Source organism: Mustela erminea, chromosome 20, assembly GCF_009829155.1.
Source record: "Mustela erminea isolate mMusErm1 chromosome 20, mMusErm1.Pri, whole genome shotgun sequence".
NCBI lineage: Eukaryota > Metazoa > Chordata > Mammalia > Carnivora > Mustelidae > Mustela > Mustela erminea.
In genome coordinates, this window is record NC_045633.1 from 27,616,073 (window position 1) to 27,634,360 (window position 18,288).

Sequence of the window (18,288 nt, forward strand, 5' to 3'; positions counted from 1 at the left end):
AACCAACAAGCAGAAACTAACAGGTTCAGGATTATCTAGGGAATCCATGGAGATCATCTTCGTGAGAGCTGTCATTCCCAGAAAAGAACCCGTTCATCTCTAAATGGTTTGGGCAGAGGATTCCAGAAAGAAAGGACAGATAAGCTGGTTTTCTGCTACTCTGTGAGCTTACATGGAATCCCTCTGGATCCATGTGGGTTTCTCAGAGCTTTTATGTATGATTAAACAAACAAAATTGGAGCTTCCTTCCTGAAGAGGACTTCAATCGCTCACTCTTGGGGCACTCTTCGTGCCCGGGTTTCTCTGCCTCAAGAGCATGGGCCCTAAGGGACAATCGCAGCTGAACATTGTACCCCCGAGTGAGCAGTTTATTCATTTCCTTCTGGGGAGACCAGGTCTGTTCTGTTTCAGGGTAGTTGCAGATAAGCAGTTTATTAATGTCTGTGCTCTGTGTGTATTAAACCTTTAAAAGAACTGGGTACGTTTTGTAAGTCCAGGCAAATTATTTTGGAAAGGAAAGCCAGCACTTTGATCCCATCCAGCAGTGAGTAGTGGCTCCTGTCCACTGACAGCCAGATGCTGGGCACACTCTTAATTGCTCCTACATTCAAAAAGAAAAATGTGTGAAAGTGGTCATAAATAAAGAATTAAATGAGAAAGAAATGCAGTTTTAAGGACACTCTGCCAGAACGGTTGGATTTTAAGAAAACACGTTTATGGGGTACGATCTGTCTTTTTCTAGAAGTTGGGTGGTTCCCCGCTGAAGAGTTTTTGAACAGTCATCACTTCCTCTTTGGTCAACAACCCCCTCTTCCAGGCGCATTCCTGGGTGGGAAGGTGAAGTAGATTTAGGAAATGACAAGTGTGATCATGACACGACAGACTTCCATCTCTAAACCCAAAGACCAGATCAGTGTTCTCCATGGTCCTCACTGACCCGTTTTTGACTTCAGCATCTGTTGTTGTATTGTGACCAAGATAGCTGGTTGCTTTTCTTTTTTCTTTCTTTTGGATCTATTCCCATGTCATAAAATTCACCCATTTAAAGAGCACGGTGCTGTGGCTTCTGGTCCACTCACAAGGTGGTCCGTTGCCTGTGGCCCAGATCCTAACTCTAGGCTCTTGGCTGGCTCCTAACTGGAGATCTTTTCTAACTCATGACTTTGTGCTTGGTCTACAGCTACATCTGGAAGAAGGACAACACAGTCATCACCCCATCTAGCAGTTCCAGGATTGTGGTAGAGAAGGACGGGTCCCTCCTCATTAGCCAGACGTGGTCGGGTGACATTGGAGACTACACCTGTGAAATCGTGTCCGAAGGAGGGAACGATTCCAGGACGGCCCGGCTAGAGGTGATGTGAGTGTCGCCACCGCGTAGCCTAACTGCCTTGCCTCCCCATTATCTGCAGGATTACGGGTCGCTGTCCTGACTCCCAGTGACTGCCACTTAACACACCTGGTGCCATAGTGGGTCCCAAGCCAGCAGTCAGAGGCCATGGCCTTACATTGGGGTTTCACCGGATCCTCGAAATTAAAACATTGCGCTCTTGGTTTAGAAAGTTGATACTGGGTTTTCATCCTCCTCCTCTCGGTTTCCCTCGTTTCCCGCATTGGCACCGCATCGTGGCGGGCCCTGTTCATCGTATCATGTGTGAGGAACACTCAGTCTGCTTTGTGGCATGATGCCTGCCAGCACTCGCCATCGGCGAGGAATGTTGGGGTCGGCCTGGTGAGACAAGACCATTCCGTGAGAGCTGGCTGCTTCTCTGCGGGCAAAGACACTCTCCACGAAGTCTCTGGAAATCCTGAGAATAGCAAGAGGCTGACCTGGACTTCCTGGGGGGTCCCTGGGGTCTGGGTGGGAAACCACCGCCCTCCTCTGTCCATGGGCCTTCTTTAGGACAGTTGCTCTCTGTTCTCGGGCAGGGGCTCAGGAGCCTGCTGACAAATTCCCTTTCTCTGACATATTTATTTTTTGAAGAATGGTGTCCTCCCACACAGTCCCTGAGCACACATGCGACAGTGACTCCGAAGATACGGCAGCCGTGTGAGCCCGGTGTCCTAGGACAGCCAGCTCTGGGGGTGAGGCCAGCAGCCAATGGGGGCCCTGCTGGGCCCGTATGAAAGTTCTCTGCCCCTCCATCTGGGAAGGGTTCTACAGACTAAAGCCACTCCCAAACACGCGGTGTGAATGGTTTGCATATAGGGCCAGTCTCCTTTGTCTTTGGATCCCTAGACTCTGGCTGAGGGGATGAGAATGAGAAAAACTCATGCTCCGTGCTACGCACGGCGTCCCATGTCTGTTGCACACACCCATGAGCAGGCGAGCCAACGGGCGACTTTGTGCAGCCTCTCTTGGTGAAATCTGGTGGATTAATGATGTGTAGCAGCAAATCCAGAAAAGCCTTATGTTGTGCCTCTAGTACCTGGAAAAGGCCCTTCTACCTCCTCACTGGCCTCTGTAGGATGACCCCTTGTTCTCGTGTGGTAGATAACGTCTACCTTATGTCCTTACCTAACGTCCTTTGTTAGTCAGGGAGCAGTGGGTGCCCTGCAGCCCCAGGAGACCTGTGGGGGGTTTGGTGCCACAGCCACAGGCCAGTGTGCTGGGGGCCACTGTCCAGACAGCTGCCCGAGTATGTGTGGACGTGCCAGGTTTCAGCGCCCCAGCTCTAGCTTCCGCACCTGCTGACCCTGGGCTCTCTGCCTTCCACGCTCACCTAGCCCTCGCCCAGAGGCTTAGCCTGCTGCTGCCTCCGCGGTGGGGCCTCTGTTTTCTGCCATCGCCCCTGAAAGGCTCATGCCTCCTCTAGGGCTCAGCCAGGGGGTCGCCCCTGGGTCAGGACACCGGATGTCTCACAGCCTCCTGGCCCTCGAGTGGACCTTCTGCCAGAGCCCTGGTTGTCCGGGGGCGGGGTGTGAATTTTCACCATTCCTTCCCTACTGAAGTGGACACACCTGGATGGCACAGCTTTGGACTCCAAGTGCATGGCGGTACGCTGGGACCCCAGCAAGGCTCCATAAATATATGTTGGCAGGTAGATGTGCCCATGAATGGATAAATGTGTGTAGGTTACCGGCCACTGGCTGGTCCTCCTTCTGATTGGCTCTTCCCTCTGAGGCTCACACACCCCAGGCTGTTCCTCCTAAGCACACAGGCTCGGATCCCACTATGGAGAGCTCAGGTCTCCCCACTCCCAAACCCCTACTCGGCTCTGACCCTCTGTCTTTCTTCCTCCTGTCTTCCCTCCTTCTGTCATGTTGGGGATCTTTTTTTTTTTTCATATTTTGATAATACTAGTATATGACCAGCAAAGTTACATAATCCGCTGTGCTATTCCCATTTTTAAAACTACCTTTGAGAACTCTTAGATCATCCATCATTGGTATCAAATAAATAAGTGTTAGCATTTCGTAAAGACTCTGTCAGCAGAAGCCAAATTGCTTGCTTCCAATACAGTGCATGCTTTTTATTCCGCACAGTTTTTATGTTCTACTGATTTACATATCTTCCCTTCTATTTGCTTATTTGATTTCCTCTGAGTAAAATGCATTTTTCAGCAAATGTTGCTGTATCTATAAAATAATGGGCTTTCTGTAATGGTAAAACACCTCATCCCTAAATATAGAAATATTTGCAGATTTGTGATTCAAACCAATTTAGGTACAACGGGTTGCAGAGCTGATTTGGAAGCCCGTGGCTCCTTGTGAATTGTGAGTGTAATAAACACTCCACTCTTGCAAATCTGAATGAATTGAGGAAGCTGTAGGTTACAGCGTGGTCTATCTTTAGATCCAAATAGGTCTTAACTCTACGACATCAGTAATGACAACAGTAATGATAATAGTCATAAGTCACGATTGCAGGGTGTTTGCTGCTTCTCAGAGAATTTTCAAATCAAGCTCCGTAACATTTCTGTGATTTACTGAGATGACAAAAAAAAAAAAAAAAAAAGAAAGAAAGAAAAATCTCATATTGCAGAAGTGACTGAGAGGTACTTACGGCTAAATAGTGTCCTTCAAAAGAGGCTGAAAGCCTGCTTCCCCTACCTCCCCACTTGAGTTAAAAGCTACTTTGTTAAATATAGAAATTAGGGGCGTCAGAAGTGGGCTTTGCTGAAGCAGACCGTCCACTGGCTTGCTCTCGGCATGTCTGTGGTGAGTTTCAGTGCCCTCCTCTGTGCCAGCCTGGCCAGATAAATATGTGTCGCCTTACCCCTAGGACAGTGCTAAAGAAGGCACAGTCCTGGCAGGACCACAGGGGCCAGCAGATCCTCAGGGGGGTGCTGCCCACCAGCCAGGCGGGACTGAACACCCCGCTTCCTGACTTTGGGCAAGTTAGCTGCCACGTCTCAGCCTTGGTTTTCCCTACCGTGAGCTGGACACATTGTCATGGCCGTATAGGGCTGTTGTGAGGTTTGGCCGAACCAACGTTTGTAGAAGCCTGGCCTGGAAGCCAGTTTCAGGTGGGTGCTCGATAAATCACAGCTCCCCTTCCTCCCTCACCCTCTCACAAGAAGGGCCGTGACTCCTTCAGCAAGGGCAGCCTCCCCACACCCGGGGCCAGGAAGTTTCCCCTGTATCTTGCTTTCTCTTTGACCATACTCTGTGACCTTCAGACCCACTACGTATGTCTCTCTGCTGCTGAGCCCTCTGTGCCTGGAACAGTGCCAAGTATAAATGTCCCATAAACATCAGACTGAGCCTCAACTCCCTCCATGAGGTTGAACTGGGCTTGTGTAATTGGTATCACAGAGGAAGACTAATTTATGAGGGGTCTGCCTTCATCGCCTCCCTGAGAGGAGAGGCTCCCACAAATCCCCATGGTCCTACGTTGTGCCCTGTAAATTAACCATATGTAGGCCATCATGAGATGCCAGTCACTGATTGGGTGGCCGTGTCTTCCCTGCTCATTCACAGGTGCCTCACAGGAAGGAGCTAGGTTGGGATGGCCCCATACCCCAAAGCATCTTGCTATATTGAACACACCCAGGGGACCAGCCTCCTAGGGTTTTATGGATTGAGTAATTATTAATCATTTAAAGACCCAATTAGCTTTGCATCTTTCCTTCTGAGATCAGAGACTAATTCTTAGGAGCCTGAAGTACAGAGAAAAACCTAATTTATGGAGCTGACTTGACGATCAGTCCCTGAGGCAGTGGGAGAGGTTTCTCTCAATAAAGCAACATCTGACAAAGCCATAATAAGGAGTGAACAATTTAATACAGCTTCTCGATGGCTCTCAGGCTCCCATCATCTTCATTCTCTGGGTGAGGTCGGAGAAGATGGGTTTGACCGGGATCATCATTTGTGCATTAAAGGGGCAGCGCTTCCACCTGGAAAAATACTCAGTTGACCCTGTTCTGCACAGTGAATCCCCCCATGGCCACAATTTTGCCAATTGCTTCATGTCTTTTTCAAAGCTGTTTTCCCCTAACGCACTTGGCTTAATCTCCTTCCCATACAGTTCTTGGTTTCTTGTTCATCTCCAATAGTCTTGTGATGTAATTTTCTTGATGGTGACTCCCCCCCACCCCAGCTCTCTTTAAATTACAACGTGACTCAGCACCGACTTCACTCCCATTGCTCCCAGATCCCTTTCATTTGTCACCCTGTCTGCATATCACTGTCTGTGAGTCACTGTCCTGATCATTTATCTCCTTTCAAAGTTGGCAGAGAAATGCCGAGACACAATCTATTCCTATTAGATAAGATTCTCTGAAATGGATTCAGAATATATTAAAGTCTCCTTTATCGGTTATTGATGGGTCAGTCAAGTATTGCACAAAGCTTAATTTTCTTGATAACCAAAACTTATCATTTAAAGAAACAGTTTACGTTTCCAATGTATATTAAAAAGTTCTTTGCATTGAGAAGCAAGTAGTACTGAACACAAGAGATACTATAAAGGGGATTTTCCTATAGGACTGAGGCCGGAACTAGAAAAAAATCTAAATTTCCTTCCGACTCTCAAGTCCTGTGGTGTATGTAAAAGGTTACACTGCTCATTGGGCCACCATCTTGGGCGTGACCTTGAGCCCATGAAGAAGACTCTGTGGGGGCAGTGGTGGATGAGGCTCATTGTTTCTTGATGCATCACGTCATATCCTTGGGCACCACTGGGCTTGTGGCTCCCTGTTCCTACATTGAATGTCTCAGGTCTACTTTGTCTTTGTAGTTTCAAAGTCTTTTCAATCTCCCCTCCATCTCAGGCCCCTGGCTGCCATGTTGCCAGGCCCTAGGGCCTTCTCGTTCATTGGTGGCTTTTGATCAGCGAGGAGGAGGGAAGTCAGAAACCACTCTTACTAGAATCACGGGCTGAGTGAGACTCCGCCAGCTCTGAGCGGCAGACAGGCACTGCACACAAGCACCCTCCAGGGGCAAGTGCTCAGGTCATTTTCTCTCACTCCCAGATTGGCTGTGACTGGCCCATAGTCTACGGAACACTCCACTCCCCCAGAAAAAAAGCTGTCTGGTCACCTGTCAGATTGGGCATTTCTTAGCTCTCATTTTAGGCTGAGAGAAGCGTGATCTGAAATTGAGTGGAAGACCCCCATATTTTCCCAGGTGCGGGAAAGATGTGCTTTCAAGATTTAGAAGTGGATCCAGCGTGGCCCACGCAAGGCCACAGGACAGGGTGTACAGAGACGCAGTAGTTTCTCTGGGGCCGCAAGCTAACACTCCTGTTTTCTAATAGGAGCCTGTTCCCCTACAGGCTTGGGTCCAGTTCATCTAAACTCAAGGTCCACAAGGGCCACTCTGCCAGGCTTGTCCCCGGTATGCTGTGCGCCCCTTCACTGGATGCCTGACTCCCTCCTTAACCTCTCACCCAGCGTTTATCTCCGAATCTGTCCTCTCTCCCGACCAATACGCAGATGTTATGTGGTATTTTATCCAGTCCCTGGGACAGTTTCCAGTGAACTACCATACCCTTGGGGTCCCGGTTCCAGCCCTGGAAAGTCGATGTCACAGAGCTAGCCCAGAAATTTTAAACACATGTATCTCTTACTTGCCTTCCTCTGTGACCGAGCGCAAACCCTGCGTTCCCACCGCTACCCCCCAAAACCACCCCCAATCTTAGCCTTGCCATCAGGCCATTCTCCTTCCTTATCCTTTCTGCCTAAGGGAGCCTCCTCTCCATCTCCACCGTACCCCTCCAGCCATGTGCCCCCCACCATAAGCTGACCTTTGATGCAGCCCTGCCCTGCATTCCAGCCCAACCTTATCTTCAGAACCATCCTGTGGCTCTTGACCTGAGGTGTCCCAGTCTGCATATGGACCTCATGCCCCTCCTTGTGTAGCTTGTCAGCTCTGGGAGAGCAGGAAGGTAGCAGCCTCTCCCTTGGGATCCAGGGAAAGAGGCTAAGAAGGGAGGAGAGAAACTTCCTACCCTAGAGAAAGGCAGATCCATAATCAGACAGGATACAGTGGGGTTCTGGCCCCTGTAGGGCTTCAAGATGTTTGGTGAATGGAAAAATCTATAAACAGCAATGAGAATCAAGAGGTAGAAGTGATTGGTTCTGCTCAAGAATGAGTCGAAGGTGAGAGGGAGACCAAGCCTTGGAGGCTGAGTTTCTGATTGGCATGACCCTCCTCCAGTCAATGGGACATCTCACACAATGGCTCTGCTCAGGGAGCTGCTGGAAGTCTGATGCTCTCAGGAGAGCACACAGTGTGGGGAGGGGGCTAAAGAGTGTGGGAAGGGGTCACAGTGGATGCGGGAGCTAGTTCACGGCATGACCCTGTGCAGAGGCAGCCAGCAGGCCCTTCGGGAGGGTTGCGTGTCTTGGCTCTCGGGAGAGCCAGTGTCAGTTGTGCTGAGGCCGGTCTGTGGCAATGAGGGGCTGGTGTTCTGTCCATTTCTCAGGTATAGTAGGTCAGACGTAGCGACTACTTAGATGTGTGTGACGGTAAACGTGGGAGCGGGGATGGGTGTGTAACCACTGATTGAGAGAAGGCGAGCAAACTAACACCCTGGCTTTGGTGGGAAGAATAAGTCATGAGCAATGTCAGCCTCCAGAAGTTGTTCCTCTGAAATGTGTCCTTGGACTTGCCTCCTGCCCACTGTGAGATCCTCTTAGGACCACCCAGTGCCTCTTTCCATCACCCTGGTCCTTCCAGGCTCTTACGGCTCCTGGATCTGCTTCCAAGCCTTGGGGCTACATGTGCATCTCTCCTCCCGACTTGGAAGTGAGAGGGGGTGGCCCTCAGGCCAGTGCGTGGCAGTGTCCCGAGTGAGAAACAGCCTGGGACACCAACTAACCCAGTCAGCCTTCCTGGTTAGTGTTCGTCATGTGAGAATACCTCGTACTTTAGGGGAAGTCTTTACAGTGTGATCCTGATCCCCTCGAGTCAGCACGCACCCCACAGCTGAAGGGCACTGGCACCGCTCCTCGCTTCTGACACCAGCCACAGTTCCACAGCCCCTAGGCCACCTGTGACTCTGACCAGCTCACTAGCGCTTGGAGCTTCCCATGACCCCAGCAGGGTGGAGGACTGCCTAGAACAAGGCTCAGAACTCTGTCAAGTGCCCTACTTAGGATATTTGTCTTATTATAATGGATAAAATCAGGTCCAGGCATATGAAGAGAGGCAAGGACAAGGTCTGGAAGGGTCCCCAACACACAGCTTCCGCGTCTTCGGGAGGCATCATCCTCCCGGCACACAGATGTCTGATGACTGATCAGGAAGCTCAACCGAGCTTGATGTCCAGAGATTTTACTGGGATGTCCTAGTTGCTGGCCACATGACTGAGCTCAGTCCCCAGCTCCCACCCCTCCCCTTCCAGGAGATCACAAGGTCTGGCTGATCTCACTGGCTCAAAGAGCCAACCCTCTAACCACATGGTTGGTCTTTCCAGCACAGCGAGTCCCCTCCTGGAACTCTGCAGGGGCCGCCCTGAGTGCCGTTGTTGGCATAAACTCAGGTGTGGCCCGACGGGGGCCCCACGAAGATCTAAGACTGTCCCTCAGGAACTTCCAGGGGTTTAGAGTTCTACCTCAGGAACCTGGGGTGAAGACCAGACCAACACTTGACGATACCACAGTCTTATTTCGGCTTATTTATCCAAGTTTATCTCAGTTTGTTGTCACGTGGGACTCTCAACAACTTTGGTGTAGGTTTCAGAACAAACTGATCTCAACAGGAAATGGGGTGTGGGAGAAGATTAGGTATTTTACACTGACATTCCCTTCAGATTGGCCTTTACTGGGCATTTAAGGGAGAATCAGTTACTGGAGAACTCAAAGAGAAATAACAAACAGGTCCCTCTGATTTAAAACCAACTCACAATTAAAGGGAAAACAAGCCAACGTCTCAGGCTCACGTTGCTTCTTTATTGTACTAATTTAAAGTTTCAGTCTACCCTGGAAATATTAGTCTGTTTATTAACAGTGTGCCTGGGTTAGAGAGAGCCGTGTTTCTTAGGTAGCTACAAGCATCTAACGGCTTAATAAATTTCACAGTGTAATGAATACGTTTTTAAAATTAAAAATATCAAGCATAATTATGGCTCTTTGTGCTGACCTATGTGGGCCAGCAGTAATTGATGCCTAAGAGAGACCAAAACCTAGCTAGTGGGTGAATCAGGTCCACGTGGAACCCCTCTCCCACCACCGCCTGGAGACATTTCTAGAAGAAACTGTTACCAACAGTGGCCATGGAACAGGGTGCTGCCCCCGATCCGTGAGATGGAGAGGGAAAACCCCAGCCTGGGGCCTTTTAGGATCGTCTGGCAGTGGACCCTTGGTGGCAGAAACCATGCAGCTGGATTTTGAAGCTTTGTCCATGGTAAATCCCCGTAAACAGTTGGCGGTCTTCATTTGCTCTCATTGTGTTTCCATTCTAGAGCCCTGCTGATGTGTTAGTCCCCATTTCCAGGGCATTTAGTAGTTACGGTTTTCTCCACATTCCCCTGAGTCCTTCCCCCAAACCCTGTTTGTTACGCAGCAGAAGATGGAATGAGCACAGCCCATGCCGTCGGTCGGTAGGGAGCCCTCCAGGAATTCATGCGGCGCTTCAGCTAAGGACCCCATGCGCTAGCGTCCAAAACTCTCGTGTTCAGTCTTACTTCCTAGCTTTTTCCTGGTGATGGCTTCCTGCATTTCCATTAACAGCTTCAAGTTGTAAGAACTAATTGCAGATGGAGTTTTCTCAATTAAATATTCGTACTGTATAGATACTGGCCCTCCGCACCCAAAGAAAGTTAGAGTCTTCAGGTGCATAATCTCCACGGGAAGGATCAGATCAAATTTCTGGTAGAAAAAACAACACTGTGAACTAGGAAGGGTTTGGGGGGGCCATGGGGGAGGAGCATTTGGGTTTGGGGCATATTTTATGTTCTCCATCTCCCAGGCATTGCCCACCAGGACTGTGCAGCGTAAAGACCAGGCTAAACGTGGACTCTGATGTGCGCTCTTCTCTTTTTGTTCCTTTGTGCCCAAGTGAACTGCCTCACTCACCTCAGAACCTGCTGGCCAACCTGAACTCTTCCCACAGCCACACGGTGATGCTGTCTTGGGTTCGACCATTTGATGGAAACAGCCCGGTGCTTTATTACATCGTGGAGCTGTCTGAGAACAGTAAGTAGTGAAGCCAAGTCACTGCTGTGGACAGCTGTCAGATTGCTCTCTGCACACGTGACACCCTCCACCTTTACTTCGGGCTCAGACCCCGAACGACTGGTCAAATGCTACGGATGCTTTGTAGAGTTCCAGTGAAAACCCCAGCTCTGGCTTTGGGGGAGATAGAAGGTGACCTGGGCACCCAGGAGGGATGAGAAGGAAGTCTGGGGTCTTCCCGTGAGAGCCCGGATCTGGAGGCCGAGGCGCCACAGGGAGGCCGCGCACACACCCGTTCAGCACCGTCCCCCTGCGAAAACTCGGGCTTGGGGAACAGTCTGCCTCCACCTGGGGCTGGCTGGGAGCCAAGCACAATGCTAGTTGGCGTCTTTGCAGGTTTCCTCTGGCGCAGACAAGGGCTAAGTATTCCCGAGCCTGCGCCTTTTCCACCTGTTGGCCTCGGTCAGCATGTTCTGGCTTTGCTTCAGCCCTGCTGGTCCTTCCCTCCTCCCCATGGGCCATGTGACGGGCTCCCCAGCATCTCTCCTCCCTGCCACCTGCAATCTCTTCTTAGGAAGTCATGGGCATTCCTGTGATTTCAAGGGACCTCTTTTCCCTGAAAAGAGATCTTGGTCTTCAGCATCCTTGCCCGGACCTCTGGAGTCAGACACAGAGCATCGTCCCTCCCCATCTCTGGTGGCCTCACGCTTCCGTGTGAGGCTGTGTGAATTCTTCAGACTGTGATTTCAAGTCCTTTTAACCCTGGCGGTCTTCACCACATTAGTGTGAGCATTCAAGTCTCGGATCCAGCCCCACGGCACCCTTGGGGAGGCCTGTGTTGCTCAGGCTGGCAGGCCAAGAAGAGTCCTCGGTTCTTTTCTCCTTTGCCCAGCCCCACGCCCACGTCCCTAGCTCACCCACGCTGCTGGCTTGTGTGCTAGGATGAGCTGGTCCCTATACCCCTCTCCAGCTCTGTAGGCCCCGTTCTCTCTCACCAAGACAGCCTCTAACTTGTCCCCCTGCTTCTACTCTTCTTCTTTTCCAAAGCATTCTGCCACAAGCAGAAACATCTTAAAACATGAAGGACATGTCCTCCCTGGATACACCCTGCAGGGCTTACAATGAAACCCACTGTCCGGGGTGCCTGCGTGGTGGTACCTGCCCCCGCCACTCTCCCTTTATCATGTTATCTCCCCCGTGCTCCCGCAGTCCTCCCCGGGCCTCCCCCATGGGGGAGTGAGCCAGACCACAAGGAGCTGGGCTTCTGGACATCCGTGTCACGGGCCCATGGGTTGTCTTCTCAGGATATTGTTTTGATAAATGGGTCTCTATTCCAGGACAGCTAGGAATGGCGCCCTCTCGGGGTCCCATCACCTGAGTCAGGCTGGCAGAAGTGCACGAGGCTGGTGGGCCCTGCTCACTTCCGCGGGGGGAAGCATCCACCTCGGTCGGTACTCACGCTGACCCAGCTGCACATCCCATAATGAGTAACTTCACATTTCTCCTAACGATCTCTCACACTTGCCCCTCATCTCCTACAAGAGATCCTCCTTCTGATCCCCACATGCTCACGCTGCAGCAGGGCCTGTCTGACGCCCATGTCCCTGCAGAGGCTGCTGAGTTGCGGGGTCAGTCACTGGCCGGGATCACAGGGCCCGTGGGAGGTGACGGCAGGTTCCCCCCGGGGCTGTCTGCCTCCACAGCCTGTGCTCTTAACGAGTGTTGGGCAGCTACAGAGATGGTCCGTGAAGCAGAGTCTCCTCCTAGCACTTCTGCCATGGCTCTGAGATGAATACGGACCCAGGAGGGCACACGTAGGTTTCCATCTGTGCGAAGGTGAAAGGGACCCACTCCGCGAAGCTGCCTTCATTGAAGGGTGGTGGCTCCCAAGACGGTCCCCTGAGGGAGGTCCCAGGAGCAAGATGTGAGTCCCATCGCCTGGGTTTCTCAGTTTACACCCTTAGCTGTGATGGCTTGGGTTGTGAGCCCCATCTAAGAGCCAGGCATGCCTGAGGTCCTGGTCCCCATTTCCCGGGGAACCCCTGACAGCCCATCTGGTCTCTTTTCTCAAACTCTGGGGGGTTGGGTGTGAATGGAACCCAGTCTGCATGCCGCCGTCCATCGTGGCTTCAGCTCCACAGCTCTGGTCGAGGGGGGATAGCATCGGCATTCTTTATTAAAATAAACTTCCTGAGATGATGAGGGTTTCCTGAGGCTGCCGCGCTCATGTGGCCTGTGAGAACCTTCTGTATGGAGATGGTGGAGGCAGGAGCAGAAGTGTTGCCCTCAGGGTTCAGACAAACACGACCCCGCTGGCCGTCTGCATCCTTGAGACCAGGACCAGGCTCGCCAGTCTCTGTCTCCTCAGTCCTGACACCTGGTGGGCACCTGGCAAGTGAACCAAAACAAAGCTCTCTCTGGTCAAGTCCCTTTGTGACACCCTCGGACTACAGTCCTAGACCCTCTCCCTTAAGACCAGTGCACCACTCTCCTCAGGTTACCAAAATAAGACATCGTTTCAAAACACCATACCTGCTGTTTTCTCGGCAGATGGCATGTGTGCTGGGTTCTTCCAGGAAGCAGACTTCCTGAGCCGTCATGCCTTCCACCGGTGCGTCCGCTCACCCAACACTAAATCCCAACCAGGCATCGGCTTCACCCCCCGCACTCTGCCAGCTGCTGGGCTGCAGGGCCGAGGTGATCCGTCTCTGCTCGTTAACATCAGGGAGAAGGTCACACTCATCACCACATCCTGCCACATAACGAGCTCCCACGGGAGGACTCCCTTGTGCTGTGAGACCCCGTATAAGAGGGACCAGCTGGGAGGTGAAGCAGAGAACCTTCGAAGGGGACAGGGTTATCGCATGGGCCAGGCAGAGGACGGGGCAGCCTCAGCAAAGGCCCCAAAGCATGAGCCTCGAGACTCGGCGAGAATAGCCAGCTTCGACGGACAGTGGGGAATGGGGTAGGACATTGCCAGGTGCCATGGAAGTGTTGGCCTGGGAAAATTCTCCCTCACTCTTCGTGTCCTAGCTCAGTTATGGCTTTCCTCCCTGCTGTCCTTGACCCACACCCCCATCATGCCCAGGCGGGCTTCCTCTTTCCCTCCTTGGGGTCTCTGTACCATTATGTATATTATCCCTTGAGTACTTGGCACTGTGTATGATAGTTACTGGTCTACATGTGTGTCTTCCGGGGAGACTGTGAACCCCATAAGGGCGGGCCTTGCCCCATTCTCCCTGTACCTGTGACAGCCGACAGAGAGCCTGGCACACACGGGTCCTCTCTGTGGCCGTTCAGTCGCTTCACATGCCTGCGGGTCTGAGGGTCTAAGAACATCATTAGTCCCTCATTAGTGTCTGTCTCTCCTGACTGGAACTTTCTGGAGCTGGCTCCAACTCCCATCTGTTTTTCCTAGAGAGACTGTGATATGGAAGAGTCCAGAGTGATCTACACTCTTACTATTACTGCTCAAAATATTATTACATGAAGAACCTAGAGTGGAAAGATGTGCTTATCTGTGTGCTGATTCCGATTTCTACTGTGTAAAATACTGCTGTGGGCTTTGCCGAAACAGTTCACAGCCTTGCCGGTTGCATAGTGGGCCTTGTTTCTGCCATGGCAAACAGGAAGACCCGCACTGTTCCCTGAGCCAAGGATCTGGTTTTTATTTTTACTAGGAAGCAATGCCCTTAAGAAACAGCTGAACAGGCTGGCTAATTATGGTCAGAAAGAACAGCTTAGCAGCAATACACTAAAATGGAAATTGTATCTGGCCTACGTTCTGCACTGTGCCAGCAGACGACTCTAAATAACTCCATCCACCCGGCTACTCGGGCCACTCTCTGCAGCCAGCTCCTCCTCACAGGCCGATCAGCATGCCGTTCTCCTGGAAACCGTGGCTCCTGCAGGGGCCAAACTGGCATGGTTCTGTGGTGGGGGCAGGCCCTTAGCAACACCTGCCCTCGCCACACGCCAGCCATTACCAGAGGGCCTCTCCAGAGCTTTCATAAAGCAGAACTCTGCAGCTTCCGCTGAGCCTTTGTCTGTGCACTTGCCTGGAGTCGAAACCCTCCACGGAGAGCACGCTGGGCCTCGCGGGCACCCAGAGGACTGCCTCTCTGTGGGGCGTGATCATTCTCCTCACTGAGTGGGGGTTCAAAGAGGCCAGCAGCATCTGAAGGCCTGGTTCAAGGTACCTGCCGGGCAGGGCTGAGAGCACACGGGGTCTGCAGGCAAGGGGACGCTGGGGGTCCTGGGTTAAGAGAGCCTCATAGCAAGGATGCAGTGAACTGGTCGAGAATTCTGGTGAACAGCTAGAGCATTTGGCCCAGTCTCTTAAGTGCTTGTTGAGTTGGATCAAGAATAATCTTTCTTTGAGATGATTATGATAACAAGGCAGGAGACTGCCAGAAGAAACTGTGAGGGCTTTGAAGTGGACTCAGAGACAGATCAAACCCACATTACCAGGCGTCTCATCCGGCAGCCTTCGGGGCTGGCTGTCTCTAGATGCCCACACTTTCCATTGCTTTCAAGCTGTTCCACAGCTCCGTGGCTCGGACAGAACTGAAGGGTAATGAGAATAATTCTCATCCATAGAAATGCAAATAAATCATGTCTGGGTTATAAGTGGGTCTTGCAGTAACCGGTTATCACTCTGTAGGCATTAACCGGGTTTGCATCTATATGCGAATTCATTTGGAGTGTGCACTTCAAATTCACTTTTCATCCTGTTGGAGCACCTTACTGGTTCCTTCCTGAATTAATAAGCTGCCTAAAATCTTTAGCATGTGTTCGTTTTGTATTTGGATGAGAGCCGTAATTTTACCTTTTTTAAAAAAAATGTATCCTTTCAGACGCATGAGTTGGCCTCATACAGTATGAGAATCACAGGTACTCATCGAATGAGCTTTCGCGATAACCCTGATCTTTGGGAGAGGCGAACCTTGTTTTAATCTAATCCTCAAACTGAGCCCTTTGCATGTGTTCCCTGAGCTGCGCTAAGGCATTTATTCCACTGCTGAAATAGAAGAGTTGAGGTCTTTCTCCAGCTGGAAAGATTGTCTCTTTCCTATGAATTTTTTTTACACTGTAGCGCACGTCTCCCCATGAGCAGTCACGGGGAACAAGCACCTTTATGCAGAGCCCGGAGCTTCATTCTTCCCTTCCCTTTTTTTAATAGAGCCAGGTGTTCACAGTTGTGGTTTTGCCATCACGGCTTACAATACTTGAATTTAATTAAAATATAAGGTAACTTTGTAATTGTTACTATTGAAATGCATGCACACTAATAGAAATCTAGAGCTTACTTGAAGTACAGCGACTGACAGCAATCACGACAGTCCCTTGTGAGATGAAAGCCAGCCCCTCTGTCCCAGGTCCTCCAGGAATTAATGCCTGATGCCCTCTGTCTTCCAGTTCTCCTTCCCTCCTGACTCTTTCTGTTTCACGAAAATCCCTCCTCCTCCTCCCAGCCCTACCCTTCTCTTTTCTCTGCAGAGACCAGAGCCTCCTGGTCCTGAAGGGCAGATGCAGGGAGCGGTCATGGTCCTCCCCAACAGCTGTGCAGCCCGTGCCCTTGATCTCCCGCCACCCAGAGCAACTTGTTCCGTTGACTTGACTCCCGCCTCCTTCTGGCTTCCTAGACCTTCTTCTCCGGATCCTCTGGCCATTCCTTATGACTTGTCTGGAGACCTCCTTTCCTCTTCTCCCCTACAATGTCGACATTCCTTACTTTCCTTGCTCAACTCATGGGTCTTCACCTCCTCCCCCCCCCCCCCGCTAGTGGCCCCGTGCCACCACGGCTCACCTGTTGCCAGTGGGCTGTCCCCTAAAACGTGTTTGTGACCTAGACCTCGGCCCTGGACCCCAGATTCACGTGACCAAATGCCCCCCAGACATCCTTGCCCAGCTGTCCCATGGGCTCAGCAAACTCAAACTGTCAGAACTCATCATGTTTCCCCCACAGTTGCTCCTTCTCAAGTTAAACAAACATCGTTTTGACTCTGTTCCCCACAGATAGTAAGGTTTACCTCATAAATGTTTCTCCAACCCATTGTCCCCTCTGTTCCTGCAGCCTCTGTCCCTGACTAGTTTTCACCCCATCAGACAAGCCGTTCCAGTTCGCTTCCACAAGTGTGCCCTCCCCGGGGCCATCAGCGGGAGCCCTCGAAATTCACATGTGCCCAAGTGAAGCCCCTGCTAGAAACCTTTCAGAGATCCCTCAGAGAAGGGGCTGCAGCGGGGCTGGCTATGTACTCTGCTCCCCCAGAGTATACAGGGCTCTGCACGGCCTGGAGACTGGTCCCTAGGCCATCTTCTGGCCACACAACCAGCCGTGATTCCACCAGAGACATTTCATTGCTTAAAGAATAGATTCTAGGCTGACGAGTGTGATATACAGAGCTCTTCGTCACCCAGCTGCCACCTGCCTCTCCAGACTTACCTCCAGCCACTCACTGCTTTGCCCATTAGCTTTAGCAACAAGGCACGGCCCGTGGATCCTTGCACCCGCCGAATATCCAGGGCTGCGGGATTTCTCTCCCCATCCCTGCCACTCTGTCTCTAGTCAACTCCGTGTAGCATCTCCTCTGAGCAGTGTCCCCTGTCTCCCCTTCCAGGGAACACTGTTCCCAGGGTTTGCTCTCGGAGGGAGGGGGTGCTGTCCCAGGTCTCCCTGTCCGGGGTGGGCACTGTTCTAGAGCCTCTCTGGAGAGGGGGAGACTCTCTCCAGGTCTTCTCCTCTGGGGGGCACTATTCTAGATCATCTGGGGAGGGGGCACTGTTTCCAGGCTCCTGCTCTGGGGGGTGCTGTCCCAGGCCTGCTCTGGGATGGGGAGCGCCGTTCCAGGTCTCCCGCTCCAGTGGTGCTGAATTACCCTGGGGGCAAACCAGGCCCTGAGGGCACAGCCAAGGCAGGGCACCAACAAATGAAAATACCTAGAAGGAAACTTGTAAGAATATTTTTCCTCCTCCCAAGCTTGCAAAGATACTCTCCTATGTCTGCGTTCGGAAGATTTTTACTTTGCATTTCTTTGATTAGTGGTCCTGCTGAACACATTTTTCCAAGTTCCTTGGCTTTCTGTACTTCCTCTCTATGATCTGTCTGTTTCTTTTCCTCTGCTTTTGTATCAGAGCCTTAGGGTTTTCTCTGTCATGTATGACACATATTCTTTCAGTTTGCTTTTTACTCTTAATTTTTACGTATTACTTTCTGACATACGGAAGTATTTGATTTTTACATAGTTAAATCTGTTGATATTTTCCTCTGTGATTTCTTTCATTACTTGTATATTTGGTTGGATAGTTCAACACAAGCATAAAATACAGCTTCTTGTAAGTTTTCCTCTTGTTTTTAAAGCTTTACTTTTTCATATATTTAACTCTTAAATTCATCTGGAATTTAGATGGAAATCCTGACATGTGGTTTTTATTTTTTTCCAAATGACATTCATTTTCCCAACAAAATTCCGTGACTATTCCATTTATTTATGGATTTTTTCCCTTTTTTATGCATGAAGAGGACCTATTTCTATAAAGGTCTGTTTGGGGTTTATTTGGACCCATTCATTAATCGTCTGTTTTTCTGCCTGGTCTCTATTTTAATTGTTTTGGTTCTGAAATGTGTTTTAATAACTGATAAAGCAATTTCCTTCATCTTTTAGTAATTTTGCTGTTCTTGGGGCGCCTGGGTGGCTCAGGGGGTTAAAGCCTCTGCCTTTGGCTCAGG

The 18,288-nt window shown here is 50.9% G+C and overlaps 1 protein-coding gene across 3 annotated transcripts in view; it reads left to right on the forward strand.

The window, feature by feature from the left end:
* The window catches only part of SDK1 (sidekick cell adhesion molecule 1), an 854,095-nt gene that overhangs the window by 637,283 nt on the left and 198,524 nt on the right, over positions 1-18,288 (forward strand). For all 3 annotated transcript variants that reach the window (XM_032327040.1, XM_032327041.1, XM_032327042.1), the window contains exons 13-14: positions 1,181-1,357; positions 10,444-10,580. In XM_032327040.1, the coding sequence (XP_032182931.1) occupies positions 1,181-1,357; positions 10,444-10,580 (314 nt within the window). The remainder of the gene's footprint in view (positions 1-1,180; positions 1,358-10,443; positions 10,581-18,288) is intronic.